General features: G+C 33.6%; 1 protein-coding gene across 4 annotated transcripts in view; it reads right to left on the reverse strand.

Annotated features, from left to right (window-relative positions):
* The window catches only part of LOC130664075 (growth factor receptor-bound protein 14-like), a 242,030-nt gene that overhangs the window by 23,712 nt on the left and 200,916 nt on the right, over positions 1 to 17,402 (reverse strand). For all 4 annotated transcript variants that reach the window (XM_057463782.1, XM_057463784.1, XM_057463783.1 and 1 more), the window contains one exon: positions 15,211 to 15,300. In XM_057463782.1, coding sequence (XP_057319765.1) covers positions 15,211 to 15,300 — 90 coding nt within the window. The remainder of the gene's footprint in view (positions 1 to 15,210; positions 15,301 to 17,402) is intronic.

Genomic DNA, 17,402 nt, shown 5'->3' on the forward strand with positions numbered 1-17,402 from the left:
GCCAGTTGCATCGACGTATGTAGACTGACGTATACCAAGTATTGAATTCAATTTAAATAAATATGTATTAACTATATACTAACACCCACTACTTTGATCTTTAGACTTTGTCTCCTTATCTGTTTGATTTAAGTTTTATATATTTGCATATTAATATTTTATATATTTATTCTTTGCATAGCTGCACTGAGCTTAAGCTTTTACTTGCTGGTGTGTAATTAATAAGAGACAACAGGAGGAAAAGGATGTGAGGAAGACAAACCGCGGATCCGCGAGTGAATGATAGTTATTACTTTTATAAATCTTTATGGATGTTTAGATGTTTTGTGTGTGTGTATTTTTTTATGATGAATGCGATTGAATGGAGGTGGTGAAAATGTATGTATGTATGTATGTATGTATATATGTGTATATGGGTATGCTTGGGGACCATTTGTAACCGTATTTCATAGCGGTGGAGTGTAACGTGGAGTAGACACCGGTGGGTGCACGTGCGCAGATGTTTCTAATGCATGTAGAGAGATACTGGGTACACAGTGGCTAATTTATGCTACTCGTGAGCTAGCTCAATACGCTGCGATGAACGAGTAAAAATAATAATAAAAATAAAATTCATCGTGTAATACTGATTTATCACATGACATATTGCTGTGGATGTTTATAGGACTTTATCTTTTAAATTAAAAATGTTTTTTGATTAAATTTACAAGGGAAGGGGCACGACGCGATACTTTTTAGTCGAAAATTAATTAGATTAATTTTTAGTAAATTTTAATTCAAATATGCAATAATACGGATATCACTTCTGGTGAACTACTGCACAGACAAAAAAGTTCTCGGCTGAAAGTAAATATTCTAGACTCAAGATAATTTTTTTGAAAATCTCAATTTTTTCGGGTAAAGTGGAAATCTCCTCTGACCAAGACAAATTCTCTTGGCTCAAAAAAACCTTGATTTGGTTCCTGAAAACGTTTGCTTTCAAAAATATTTTCTTGACTCAAGATATCTTTTTTTTCTGTGTGGGTCTAATCCTCAACAATCATGGCCATCCCGATTTTAAAAAAGTCTTTGCCTATTTGAAAACTTGCTTTAACTATTAATCCTCCTACACTGTAAAAAATCTCCGGGGTAAGTCCAAGCGGTGTAGGTGTTAAAATTATCGGCGTTCAATTTACCCCCGAAAGCGGTGTGAAAATAACGCCGCCGCCGGTGTAGATATTCTGTACCGGTGTTAAAATATTTTACTTTGTGAATATTTTTACTTACTCGATCACTATACTTGTTAATAATTGATATTTTTTATTAATTTTCATAAAGAACTGACATTTTTTGTGTTTTATAATCTTTAAAGTTAATACTCCAAGCGGACGCAATTTACCCCGCTTTTACACCGGTTTTACTCCGCTTTTACACCGGTTACCCCAATTTAACACCGGGCGGAGTTAAAACGAGTCCATTTTTAACACCGCTCTTTTTACAGTGAACAGCTTTGCTTTATAAACAATTAATACATTTATACCCGCTTCATGCAACTCAAGATTAACTAATGTACTCCAACCGTCGTTTTTGTATTATGGATTGTATCCAATTTAAACAAATAAAAATAAAATGTTTGTATAAATAAAAATTAGTTAAATTTTACTAAATGAGTTTAAAAATAAAATGTCGATTGTCAAGTTTTTTTAAAATTTGAATGTATGAGAATTTAAAAAATAATTAAAGTGTAAAACACAGTAAAGTAAATGCGAAAGCCAGTGGTTCAAAAGCTCGTATGAAGTTGGATTGCATTGGCTCGGTAAGTGGAAACGGTCGGTGTTTACACAACCCTCGTGGATGCATTGTCACCCCCGGTGATATCGCACTGACGCTTTCAGTAAAAGAGTGCGAGTGCTTTAAAGAAAAGCACCAAAGCTAACCTGCACAATGCAACGCCAGACGGGTTCTTCTCAACCCTCGTGCTTACACCTCCTCTTTTCTTTCACTTTCCACCCCTTTTTTCCTCGACACTCTATTCTCATTGGCCCCTGGCGGACCAACGCACTTTTTACCCCTCGGATTTTCTTTGCTAAACTTCCCTGCTTCTTGCCTTTGATCTTTTTTTTGTCTACGACTGCGCTCATTGCATTGATTAAAACTTAAAAAAGTTTATCTCAACTCTCAACTATCAAATCTTCTCTGCCCCCTCCCCCCCCTCTCTTCTGTCCTCTGTCATCTGTCGTTTGAATATTTTATCATCACTTAAATCTTGTAAATTAATGGCACCCATAGTAAATTAAATTTATCATAATCACGGGATTTTAATAAAATGTCTAATAGTTCAGCCAAGTAGATAAATAACTGAGAAGATTATTCAATTACTGGGAAAATAACCAAGAATTCGTAATTATAGCCTATAAAAACAAATGCAATAATTATATATATATATATATATATATATACTCGGTAATTCCGGGCGTGTCCAATTGCCCGTACACATTAGATTGTAATTAGATTCCACGGAGTCTGTATCTCCATTTTCATAGTAAAGTCCATTGGCATACCGCATTATTTTATACTCTCATATTAAATTCAACATATAATCATTAAGTAATAATAAATAATGCTCTCTAACAAAGGTTAATTTAAAAGTTATTCCCTCGTATGCTTATACACGTCCATTTATACATATACATAATTTTAATTTAATTTAACGAGCATTTCTACGGTATATTTTTTTTATCCATTTAAAAAGTACATTGATCATAAGATGATTGACTTGCGTTACTTTATTTTAATTAAATATATACTTTATTTAATTTCTTAATCTCGACGATAAGGTCGCAACGTTGATTCATTTATCACACATATATTTTTAAAACAAAATAAAACCGAGGTGCCTCTGTATCAACTTGAGGCCTTCGTTATCGCGTGGCCTACGTAAATCACCGGGTTATTGACTCAGTAATTCGCTCTACTACACGGAGGCTGCTTTCGTGGAGGTAATGCTCAATATATATAGACAATGTTATATAAATACAAGTGTAGATGTACTTGATCGTGGGCTTTGTTATTCTACGGTGTCAACTATATATATAAACTATCTGAAATTATTGTTGACATTAATGCACCTTTTAACTTGCTCAAATGGTCGTCTACTTCTACATTAGATTGATTGTCAGAGGCCAAGTGTTGGGCCTATTGTTTCACGCACGAGATACTTTTACAATACTTCCTCTACATTGTCTTATACAAAGACCTATTCTTTTATACAGACAGTAATGAAATAAAAAACAATGTATAGGTGTGTGTGTGTGAAGTAAAAAAGCGTAAATTTAATAAAAATAAATCAAGTGTGCTAGGACCTTGAATGAGGAGCCAGTGCCACGTGTATCCTTTCCCCTTTGTTAGATTCGTATATTTCGCATGTCTTCTTACATCTCACATTCTCTTCTCTTCTCTTCTCGTCTATTTAAAAGTTATTTTTTTCGTGTACGTGTGTTCCTTTTTTAAAGCCAGCTTTTTTGCGGTCACGAAGCCCTTTACGGAACAAGGGATCCTTTTGACGGTGGCCTTGACCGTGACCGGTCCAGACTTACACGTGATCGCCGATAGGAAGTCCGTGTTACGTCACCTGACCGACCGGCTGGTTGCTCGACACCGATACGAGTACAAGTTGCTAAATAAAACTACCATACACATCTCGGGCTTTTATTTTCTCATACACACTTTAGATTGCGTTGGCTTACTCCTATTCGTTGTAATGTAATTTATGTCCTTCGGGTCTCTCCCCACGGTATTTCGCACAGCGGTCGCTAAAACGAGAATTACTAAACTACACTGCGAACCATTATCTGTATTTTTAAAAATGTCTCCATTAATTTTCAGCTCAGCTCAAATTTTAAACTTGACCACTTTCCGTTTTTACGTTTTATTAAATACATAAATGATAATAATTGTCATTGATCGTTAAATTATTGTTTGTGGAATAAAAAGTTATTGACAAGTTAATCTATTATTTTAAATGACAGTCATTGAATAACTGTCAGTTGTGATTGAGTTTGACATTAACGATAATATCTCGTATTTAATATTTTATTTTAAAATATGCAGACAAACGGCTTTTGAGTTGTTTAAAGATAAATGCATTATTTAAGAGACATTTAATTAGTTTTATTCAACAAGTCAAAATAATAATAACAATAATAATAAAAAATAAAAATAAAAATAAAAATAAATCTATTGAATTGAAAGAACTGTGGGCACTTTGGGATAACTCTAAAAGGTCAGACAAATAAAGTAGATTTAATTTTTTTATTTCATGTATTTATTTCTCTTAGACTACGCCGGATTATTAGCAATGTCTGTAGTGTTCTCAAAGTGAACAATCCACGGTACAACGATAATGATAATGCCTGGTGAACAAAAGATTGAGCAAAAGTGGGCGCGGTAATTGTTGGAATTACGCAACTCGACTCAGCTTAACTGAAGGAACGTTCAATCGAGCTGAGCCAAGTGCCGTGAAGGGTGAGTCAAGAGTCTATATATATGGCATACACTAGTAAAAATAAAAATGAAAATAAAAGCAAAATCAAGCGAGGAAGGAAAATTATAAAAAAACCCAAAGTCAAGAGAATGCATTTGAGGTGAAGGTAAAAAGAGCTCGCAATTAATAAAACGTGCAGTGCCACCGTACGTTGGTAGATATAGACATGAGCATGTGTGCAAGATCGACTAAACGAGGGTTAAACGAACTTGGAGTCAGTCCAATCGGAGCTTACGCGGATATTTATCACCGGCGCTAGAAAACCCATATGATTAAGGTCTTAAAAGTTGCTACTGCTTTATGTTAAACTGCTGCGCACGACTAGCCGAGGAGTGAGAGTTATTATAACTGGATAATGTGAATAAAGCGTCAAAATTTATCCAGGGAAAGAGAGTTTCCGAGTTAAGAAAATAACTAAGAGGCCGAGATTACGGTGAAAAGTAGACCTAGACTTGGACTTAGACACAGACCTAGACCTAGCTACGGCGATTTATAGACTCCCCTTCATTTTAATCTGAATCTTGTGAGCTCTGCTTTATATCTCTCCCTTCCTGGTAACCTCGTTGGCTGTAAATCCTTTTGAAAAATAACTACCCTACGCTGGAATTTTTTTATTGTGATACTTTGCTCGTAAATTTCCTGTCAAGTCGAGTGTGACGCTATTGATGTCATGAATTAACACGGAACTCAATCTATACATCCAATAGTCATTTTTTTTCGTCTATATGTATCCAATGGAGTTGGCATTGTAAGAGTTATTGACCCGTTTGATGATTTGATTTTTGATCTAAGTAGCAGTTTAGTTTTTTTACTTCGTTCGTTGTGTCGACATATTTTTAAAAATAATTTACTGGGGCTTCGCTGAGAGATTTGGATTACTAGTGAATTTATCAAGAGATGATTTAGATAGTGAAGTAAATTTGTAGTCATAATTTGTTTGATAATTAAATGGAGTTATTTAGCGAATCGATCAGATTGTGGTGGACGATCCTGCGCACGAGTTTCCGGTATAAAACCCGAGTCTTCCTTTGTGTGCTCATGAGCTACTGTTCGGTACAGAACCCAGAGTCGTTCAGGATCCAAATTTCCACTGAATGAATAAAAAGAACCAACGAGGAAAAGGGAGGAAGAGGAAAAAATAAATAGGGGATGTGTAAAAAAAAAATAAAAGTAAAGTGAGAATCGGTTCGATACTCAGTGGAGTGGGTTATTTTTTTCGGTGTTTTCTTTCGTTTCAATCTCTCTAGAGGCCCCATCCGATGCATTACAAATTCACAACGGAATTCTCATTCACTCGATTTCCTTTTTGGTATCGATGGAAACCGTTTGTCACTAAGATTGTTACGTATATATATAAATATATGTATGATGGCATTCTTCCAGAGATAATAAACTTTTGTCGTACACTCATTGTTGCAAACTGGCCGATTGTGTGTCGGGCAATTGTTTAAAATATTGCGAAACATAAATTATTTTATCCTTATAAATATATTTTACGACTAAAATTTATATTTTTATGATACTAATTCATGCTAAATGTCTTTGGTACTCGATATATGAACGTACACGGAAAAAATCGGAGTACAAATTTAATGATTATCACAGTAGGCAATGGCGCAAAAAAATTTTCACTAAATGATTATTATTTTTAGTGAATAATTATAATTTATAATCAGCAACTGCTGTCCTAATTTAAAAATTAATATCCGTATTTGAAAATTTAAATTTCCCGGTTAAAAGAATGTTTAATATTTATGATAGAAATAAATAATTAAATAGTTGATATTTAATATCAATCGAAATATGACAGTATCACTAAAGAGTTTTTATTAATTCGTTAAATTTATTCATCCGCGCAAACTTGACGTGAATAAATTACAAAATTTCAATATGTTATAAAGAATATAGTAAAGGACGTCAAGTTTAAAGTGAAAATATTATATTTGTGAAAATATATTTAGATTTTTTTTTTTTTTTTAAAAGCTGTCAGTACGCGCACGTAGTTTGACATCTGAAGTAAAATTATGCATGTAGCTTTATTGAAAAAACTTGAGAGAATATAAATTCGTAAAAATTATTTTTCACTATAAATAGAGATGAAAAAAGCGTAAAATATTTATTAAGTCTCTCATTTTAATTGTAAAAATATTAAAGGAAAAAAATTTATAAATATCCGCACATCAGTCATAGAGACAAGGATGCGCATAAAAAACCCTTTAGCGAGACACGCGGAAAATGAAAAATAAAATTTACCGATGGAAATTCTTAGAATTATTAAACTGTCTGCAGGTTGTCGACGGAGGATAATTCTGAGCCAGACGTTTTACTAAATTTTCTATTTTCTATCCGTATTCACATATATTAATATCTATATAAATATACGCGATTATATAGACCGGGTACCGCTTTAAAAAAAATTTCTCAGGTATCAAGCAAGCGGTATTGTAGTACAAGAGTGTAAGGGCTCGGGAGCTATTCACAAAGAGCCCGAGCCCGAGTAAAGCAAAAGAGCTGACATGAATGGAGTTGTCTGACAGGATCTGGAATTTTTCCACTTGAATAATATTATGCTCCTCGATGCGTCTGACTTAACTCGCTCTGAAGACATTTTCCATCGGTGTGATGTAATCGTTAAACAGTTTCAGCATGACTCGACGTTAATCACTCATCGAGTGTTCATTTGTTAATTATTTTTTTTACGTCTCGACTTTTTTCCTTTCTTCATTCTTCAATGAATATCTTCTTTTTGAGCCCATTTATGCCTCTATCATAATCATTTCAATGACAAGCAATCGAGTCTACGCACGAGCTCAAGGTTCGCGGATAGGATCGATTCCCGTCCCCGGTGGTTTTAATTAAAATATTATAACCTGACAAGTTAATAAATTACAATTATGTATAAAATGAACGGCAATAAAAAGGCGAATGAAAAAATATAAGGATGATTAAACAAGCCCAGTATTATGTAATATGTATTACAAGTGATTAGATAATAATAATTGCACGTTGAGCAGGAAGTGCGCGCCTATAGGTCGGAGGACCATAATCGGGTCCAACGTGTGTGCAAGTTAACGTAACACGTGCGTACATTGATATGTGGATTGCATATTCCCTTTAGTATATATATAGGCATTTAGCATATAGGTCGTTATATATACATATATATAATCTCTGTATGAGATTGCCCGGGTAATTCGAGACGAATGATTAATGCACGTGTGGGTGAGCCGCACTGTGTTATATACAGTACAACGTTTTGACCTCGCTGTTTCTGAGCAACTGCATGTTAGCACTGTATTGTACTTATGTGTGGAGATATATATATATATATAAATATGTATATGAATAAATGAGCAGAGGGGAGTGACGCGAAAACTCGCTTGTACAAACACACACCTTTTTTAAAATAAGAGTAAGAGAGAAAGAATTGTGGCATTAAGTGGGGGATATTGTTCAATGTCAAGGTTAAAAGATATTTGCGCAAGCGCATGTTGCAATTTAATAGTAATCTATATATATAAGTGTGTGGGTGTATGGGTAGATTAGTATATATGTATAGGGTGCAGTAAGTTAGTGTCAAATGGAGAAGGTGAAGCATCCATGGGGAAATGTTGATATATACCGGTGGGGTTCACGTCCATATCGATTAGGTGTTCGTTCAATCTCCTATACAAGTATATGTATATATGTATATATGTATATATATAGGGTAGTTTCGCACAGTATATTGTAGGCACAAACGTGCCAGAGACGAGATGAAACACGTCCCGTGGGTATATATCAACGTATATATATTCTGTTGAGTATTATGAATATATAATGACTGCAAATTGTTGATGAAATTATGATGATACATTGCTAGTATTGTAATACTTTTTGTTTAAATATTAAATTGTAATTAAGCGAGAACCGAGCGAACTACGGACGCTAAGAAAAAAAAATTTATTTATATCTTGACGGTTCTTTTACTTCTTACTTTTAATTTTGAAAAAAGGATAATAATTATTAAATGCTACTGAAAAATTTTGTTTTATTTTCAAACAAAATGGAGTAGGAATGAATAAATGAATTTTATAAAAATAATCCCCGGGATGTGCAGTTGCGGATAGCGAATTAAATTTCTATTTTTAAAAATTATGGGGAGTTGTCACCATTGATGAGGAAAAATTAATTAGTTATGTGAATATAAATACATATTTGTAAAAAAGTAAATGAAAAAGGATAAAAATAGGAAAATTAAAATCACCGAATTTGAAATTTGATGCGAAAGTTTTATTTTATAATATTGTTATTTATGTTATTTCTTTATAAGATAGTTCAGGAACGAGAAAAGTTTATTTTCATTAAATTTGTTGCTGGGAAAGAGTAAAAGCAGGAGCGGCAGCAAAGTTGCAGTAACAGTAAACTCGACACTTGAGTAATTTACAAAAGTTGATGGTTCGTCGTATTGCGATACTTATAATTAAACAAAACTGTCGGCATCTTTGTTTAGCTTCCTGCATTTAATTTATCTGCTTTGCCGATTGCTCTCCCCGCCTTTGGCGATAATGTAAACCCAGGAATTTCGTTAAATATAGGGACCGATGCTAGTAAATTTGTGTATGAATAAGGAGAGACACAAGTAGTCGAGGTGAGCTAGGAAAGTTATATCGGATTTATAGTCTAATACATAGTAAAAAAAATATGAGGAGTGAATGCGGATTTAAATAAAATCCAAATTACTCCGAATTCACTCCCGATTTTTTACAGTGGATAGAATTTCGCTAGACATCAGCAGACGAATCCATTCTCGTCAACAAAAGTCATTTTAAATTCCATTCATACTTCAAATTTTTTTTCTCATCTTTTTACTAAAATTTTGATTTTTTGTAATGAAGATTTGCTCAATTAATTTACTGGGTCACTGTAAAAATCTTAAATAATTTTGAGCAGTACAGATTTTAATTCACTTTAAAAAAAAATTGGAATTAAATTGAGACATAATTTGAAAAAATAAAATAAAAATTTACATCGGCAGTAAAAGATTTAAAATATCGGAATACTTTGTCTCTTTTAAATATTGTCATGTCTTGGTTTGTGTAGTTCTCTGCAGCTATTATATAGTTTATGTACCTCGGAGTTATAGCTTGTGTGCAGTTTTTAGTGTTGGTCGTAACTTCTCAGTTGGGAAGTTTTTATTGAAGCAAAAACTATAAAGTAAATGAAGATGAGAAAAAAATATATGAGGATGGTGATGAGAAATTAGAAAGAGATGGATAAGGGTAAGGACAAGGACAAAGAGAAAGTCGAGACAACCACAAATTACCATCGATAAAGAGGGTTGTAAAAGTTACGACTGAGGCTGGTTATTTTGAGTTTCGCTTTTGAACTACTTGCGGTTTTTTTTTTTTTCCCTGGAGCTCATCATCGCGGGCTTTCAAATAAGTGCTCTAATTATGATACACTCGGGTAAAACGATTAAAATAATTTTTTGTTTACACGTTTTATAAAAAAAAATAAACTCGCATTAAATGTAAATGTTGTTTCATATTTTTAGCGTGTGTGTAAATATTTTACGGGTAAACAAGTGAAAATATGCAAATACGCGAAATCGCAGTACCGCGATTTTATTACGATAATTTAAATATTATTTTTTTAGCAATAATTTTATTTGAATATTTTTCCGTGATTTTAATATATTTTCTGTAATTCAAATTAATGAAATGCCTCGGAGTACATCAAAGACACGAGAGAAATACAAAAATTTTTCTTTGATGTTTAAAATAAAAAGCTTTGAAATAAATTTATTTAATAATTGCTAAATAAAATTATTTTTTTTATTTTTACTTCTTATTTTTTTCTGTGTCGTGTACTCGGTTGTTGTTGATTGTGTTAGGAGACTTGTGGACGAACAAAAGCTCCCAGACATCCTGGAGTCAAGTAGATTTCTCGAGAGGATAATCGAGATAATCGAAGACGAAAACTCTCATTTTCTCATCGAGAGAAGTCCGATCACGTTCATATCGACTCGTTCTTAGTCTCACAATTGACTTGAGCCACTTGACAATCTCATTTCTCCCCGAAGGCATATTAAACTTACATATATATTTTCCATCTTACAGCAATTATATATTTACCGTAAATTTATCATCTATATTTGTCTGTTATTTTAATAAAAAGTGAAACAATGTTTTCATCAACTGTCAAATAACCAGCTTTTCATTTTTACATGTTTTAAATAATACCCACTAATATTCACTCTCATCCTACCCCACATACTTTTTTCCGACATTAAATTTCACCCACACTTTTCTTCACGTTCTTTGTTTCGAGATTTTCTGTTATGTCGTATAAATCCTCTGTTCGTGTTATGTTACTTTACATATACATATACATATATACATATATAATATATAAATTGAAGACAAGAGGAGGAAGGGGAAAGTTAACGAGACAACCAGAATAAGGAAGCAGGAAAATGTTTTCCAAGAGTACCAGTAGTATGAGTGAAAAAAAAAAAAATGAAAAAATAAAGTAAAAATGAGTAAAAGAGTACGAGTGAGTGAGTGAGTAGAAGCTACACTCAACTCCCAGCGGGGTCGTAAAGTTAAATTAAAAATTTCCATGCGCGACGCCAAGTCATGGCAGCCAGCGCTGTTGAGAATAGTGAAAAGATAAAGAGATAGAGTGAAAGAGAGAAAGAGAAAGTAAGAGAGATAATAAATACAAGTCTTTCTTTACATATATATATATATATATACATATATAGTGTACATGTATACATAGAATAGCAGAGTATAGAGACCGGAAGAAAGAGAAAGAGAGGGAGAGAAATGGATAGAGATAGGAAGGACGTAAAGGAGATTTTGGGTGGCGCAACGTAAATGCTTGGTACCGTGAGTCCTCTCTGACGTTGGAAAGGAGATTAGGTTGGTTTAGGTTCGGATCCTCTCGATAATGCCGAGCTGGGTGATGCTCCCTAGCTACATTTATACCAGCACTGGCGGTAGTACTGGCACTGGTATAGCTGGTACTCGGATCCTGGTGGTGCTTGGATATATATATACCCGCTTGGAAGTAGAGCAAGGGAGGGAGGGAAGGGAGAGAGAGGGTTCAAGAACGCCGGCCCAATTACGGCACCTCCGGGTTGCCGAGAGTCACCCGTTTAGTTTCCCGGGTCGGACCGGAAAATTATTAGGGCTTCGTGGCAAGGGGAACTACGGGGCATCCAGCCAAGAGGAAATGAGACAAGACCACACCGGCGACAGGTCGATAGTTTCTATCAAGCTAATATCTGCTTGCTTGTCCCACAATAACTTGTGTGCAATTGATAATAATCTGTACCACTCGTCCAACTATATAATAAGTTTAAATAATGTGTGCACTACGTAATGGCTTTCTTCATCATATTGCGGTACAAAAACATGCTTTAGTCGTGTTATGTGCTCGTCTATCCTTTTCCTTTTACTTGTCTACTATTTTATGAGCTATTGTTGTCTTGCTATTATTTTATTAATATCCGAATTATACACGTGTCGTGATCATTACTTTAAGAGCCTTTTGTGCCACGTACAACTTACATTCTACCGTACAATACATTAATGTACTTGAAAGTACACGCTCTGAAAAATAATTATAAAGAAATTTATATTTTTGAATTTTTTTCATTATTACTGAGACACATTTAATTTCGACGGCCGTCATTAAACCTCAATTTAAGTTAATTATACTTAATGAATCAGTGTTTTACGGTTAAATATTGCGCTCAAACAAAATACATTAAGTTTTAAATATAAAAAAATCTAAAGTATAAAAAAATAAAAATACCCGTGTAAAAAGGATACGAAGAAGAGAAGGTAGAGCACACGAATTGCTGGAAAACGTAAAAGGGATTTATTGGGTAAATAAGTAGAGCGGGTACTACACGGAAAAGGAAAACCCAACTAAATATTTGTGTGAACCAGGAACACTCGGCGAGGCGTGTTCTCCACTGGTCTATGTTTCATGTATATATATATATACATATACATATAATACATGTACATACATATATATATCTTTTCTTTACTATCCTTCTCGTTCTCCAATCCACGGTCATACTATCCCATGTCCCCAGGAGACAGAGTAGATCCATATATATATGTATATATATATATATAGTGGTAAAGGGAGAGAAGCGCAGCTAGACCGGTCGATAGTTCGCGCGTAGCAACAGCCGGCTGGGCTTTTTATTCGACTTTTAAAACCGCTCAGTGCGCCACTGCACCGCGTTCTTTTTCATCCCTTCACCCGTGTCCACCTCTATCACCTTGTCTACTTTCTCCTCTTACTCTTTCTCTTAGTGGAACCTCACACGCGGTGATATTTCGACCATCCTCACCCTCTCTGCACGCATTTTTCTCTCATTTCTTTTCCCAACCAACTGGTGGAATCTACCAGCACCAACACCACCCTTGATGATGGTCTATGTAGAGGTACTGCAAGCTCTGACGCCACAACTGAACGAGCACCACCGCGCCCTTGTCAGTCGCTCGATGGTACGTGAAAAATCGACAAAAGGAATGTCCGAGGGAATGACCCATCGTAGGCGATAAAAAATAAAATAAAAGGAAAAAAGGCTGAGAAGGCAGTAAAAAAAAATAAAAATAAAGGCTTGCCACGTGAGCGAGAGAGAAAATGAGGTGAATTGATATCGATAGGTCAGTCAATGGCAAGCCTTTTTATTTTATTTTATTGCTTTTTTTTATTTCCTTCTTTTATGTTCCCTCGGCCGAGTGATCTAAACTGAAAGCCTACCCGGGAGTAACCACTCACTGATTGGAATCAATTCCAAAGCGCATAATGTTAACACGTGACAACATGTACTATTATATTCATTACATAATGGGCTGATTTATCGCACGTGGATCCGGCTAATAGTTTATTTAACTTAGTTACCATTATTCTATTGGATTAACGCGATTATCGATGAGCATTAAAGGCAATAAAGTCAACTAATGGCTCGGTAATGAGAAATGAATGGTCTTTAGTATGCTGTTAAAAAAATCTTCAAAGTATAGCTAGTAGACGATAGCTTATTTTCTTGGTATTCGTTGCTATGTTCTCTATATGTATATATATATATGTATGTATACGGTTATCCTTTCATCGTTTTCGTCTACTGCTACCTTCTCAAGCTCCCGAACCTCTTCCTCCTCACTCTCCTCATCATCATCTACAGCCCGTACTTTCCGGTACCACCACTACTACCATCACTCTCTCGACTCGGATCGTTAAGGGAAATACAACGTCTAGCAGCTCTAAAAGCATCAGCAGCAACGGCCGTCAAATTTTAACGACAACGCGAGAGAGCTACTGTACGAGCAGCCTGTTAAATGCAGATGAGCTGATACGCCGTTGTGCTATACTACTACTCCAACTGTGCCGCTATACTATCCACACATACATATTTAATATATATCTGTATATATGTGTGTGTGTGAGTGATTCAACACAGCGGCAGGAGACGGGAAATGACGATGAGGGACTACAGGGACTTGAAAACCGTCTTACACGGCGACAACGGATAAGGGATAAGTGAAAAGAAGTGGAAGAGTAAGAGCAGTAGTTGTAGGATGAGTACTTTGGATGAGACAAGAGGAAGTGATCGTAAAATGTGAGAGATGCCTGACTGCTTGCGAATACTCAGACTTTCCTCCTCGCTTCCTTTACTTGGCTTTGAGAACAAGATTTACTCCAAGGTCGAGGAGAATATAAATGCTGTCACTTCTTCTTCACACTTTTCTTTAATCATTTTATTTTTTACTATTTTTTTTCATTGTTTAAAACCAGGGATATTGATAAAAAATGATTTAAAAAAGTTGTCTCCAAGTCAACGGATATCTTTTAGCTCCGCGGGCTGAGTAACGAGGAAAGTTGTCCCAAGAGAGTACTTCTACCAGTAACTTGATTCCTGACAGCTCGAGGTCAGAGTCGGACAAGATTGTGCTCTGTCTACTCTGTCTACTCTGTCAACTTCGCGATACGATACCAATAGCATAAAAAAAAAAACAAATGTAATAAACTTTTTTTTAAATTTATTTCCACGTCGAATATTCAAATTACAAAAAAAAATTAATTAATAATAATAATTAAAATTAATTTATTTGTGACAGAGTGTGAATAGTGCACTTTGAAATGTAAATATACAAATTGATTATCGCTTTGGAGATTTGTTACTTTACTTATCGATTGTACAATAAGCCGCGATAATTTTTTACGCGCACGATATTAGAGTTTGAATGTGTACGTGCGATGTGTAAACGTACATTTATTGGCACCGCTGCTGCTGTTAATCATCCAAGTGTAAATTCGACACGCTTGGCCAACTGACATGTAAACTGTCCAACGAATAATATTTGCGTGACCCGCAGTTTACTTTAGACGGTTAAAACTATTAAATCCCTCCAGAGAATGTATAAATCTCTTACGTCAAATATTTCATGCCAAGTATAAATTAATACGAATTATAAAAATAAAAATACGTTATCGTGTTAATTAACTTGCTGATTAATCAATTATAAATCACACAGGAAATGTACAGATTTATTATCTTTGTCTTTATCATTATCATTTTAATTATTACTATTACATAAAGCAGATAAATTCATTCTGTTAAAGCAAAAGCGACATAGATGTAAATCAATATTACATGAGGATAAAATACATACGGATGGTGTGACATTAAAAGGTCGGCCGGAACTTGCTGGATCATTTTTATTCTTGAACGCACGATAATTGTCTTTCAGCTGTTTACCATACTGCAAAAAAAAAAACATTTATAAATTTTAGTTATAAAATAGTAGTTTATCTATCGAGTGCGATCGTGTTTAAGACGCGAAGTGTGAAAATTGCTGCCCGAGCCGAAGGCTTAGACTCGATTGTACTAAACAACTATATTAGTTTTTATTGTGACAGATATTCGAAATTTACTACATTTGGTGCCTGTAAATGGCAGGATATACACTGTTAAAAATAATTTGAAAATTACAATACAAAAGGAATTGAATTTTCATAACTAGATATTTGAATTGTATTTTTAATGAAAAAAGATTTAAATTTAATATACGTAATTTAATAATCAAGCTGGTATTCAAAATAAAGAAAAAAAAAAAATTTTAATAAACGTACTGAAAATTTATACTTGATTTTTAAATTTTTAAAGCAAGTATTGAAATTTCTAAAACATATATTGAAATTTAAAAATTCTATTTGAAATTTCATTATACTTATTTGAAAATTCAAATAAAAGTATTTGAAAATCCAAAGTGTTAATTTGAAAATTCAAAAACGTGTATTTTAAATTCTATATGAAATTAGTAATGAAATTTCAAGCACAAATGTATGTGTTTATTGCGTTATATACAATCTTTGAAAATTCACACAATTTTTTTTACAGTGTAAACCCGCGTTTATTTATTTGGTAAGATTGTTTTAAGTATTTGTTGAAAATTAGAGAGAAGTCGGTAAGTGTACGAATTAAAATGACAATAAATTCTGTCACAAGATGGCTCGTTAAGTTACTTCGATATTTTTTGGTCGTTTGCTATCGCACATGTAACCAAAAAATATTTTTTGATCCGTTGATGACGTCACTATTAGAACGATTTGGTATCTTTTGTACCACTGTATCTTATCTAATATTTTTAGCTGCCGGCTATAGGCGCTAAATGCCGTACATTTCAAGTGTCTGTTACAAAAAAAATTATGCACACCCCGAACACTAAACATGGGAGTGATAAGTTCGATATCTTCATCACGTACGGAATATAAATATATAATGTTATCTCATGGGTATTATGGGCAGTAAGTTTGTCGATTAATAAAAACAATTTTTTGAACGACGGTTCGTTATCCCAAGAATTTTTTTGGATTTTAAATTGAAAAGAAAAATTAACGGAGAAAAAAAATTATTGCGCCAAGAAATTTTTTCCAGTCTTGTGAAAATTTTTGTCTTCAATTCATACACAGAAAAAAATTCATCAGGACAAGAAAATATTTTTGAAGACAAATATTTTTGGGAATCAAGTCAGGATTTTTTTGAGCCAAGAAATTTTTTTTTCTGAGTATAAATATGACAGTATGAATGTCCACAATACCCGTGGAATAAATTGATGTTAATTAGAAGGTAAAAAACCTAGTACACGATCAGAGAACTAGTATCTGTATATCTATATTTAGTAAATACAGATATACAAATACATGAGAAATCCGTTACTAGTTCCCCTTTTTAATCTTCTTTAGTAAATTTCTATTTTATCCACATAAAATGTTTGATATTTTTTATAAATTAAAATAATAGCCCAGAGACACTGAAAATAATTTCCAACGGGATTTTACCTCAAAGTATTTCAAAGTGACTGAAAAAAAACAATTGATTGGGTATTTTTATTTTATCATGTTCGTACATACGAATCTACAAACGTACGAATGTACAAACAGACGATATCACAAAAACTAAAATATTCAATTTTATTTTTCCGACATGAATATCAAAGTTAATTAATTTAAAACTGCGTCAGACTAGTTTTTTTTACCCCCAACGCATAGTAAACTTTAAAAAAATTTTATTGGACTGTATCAAGTGCAGTAATTACTCAGTGAGTGCTGACAAAAAAATGTTTGTGACTGCGGCACTTTGACTTTTAGTTTTTTGGTGTGCAACAAAATCGTTTTATTTTAATTAATAATTTGCTTGTAATAAAAATTAAAAACATTTTTTGTAGATAACGCAGTCAATGACAAGTTTACTTTATAATTATAATTATTAATTACACTGTTCTACTATACTATATTATACTATATTATAATGTATAGTGTATAGTGTAGACTAAAGTACTATGCAATTAATCGAGGAACGCTT

Source organism: Microplitis mediator, chromosome 2 (assembly GCF_029852145.1).
Source record: "Microplitis mediator isolate UGA2020A chromosome 2, iyMicMedi2.1, whole genome shotgun sequence".
Taxonomy (NCBI): Eukaryota; Metazoa; Arthropoda; class Insecta; order Hymenoptera; family Braconidae; genus Microplitis; species Microplitis mediator.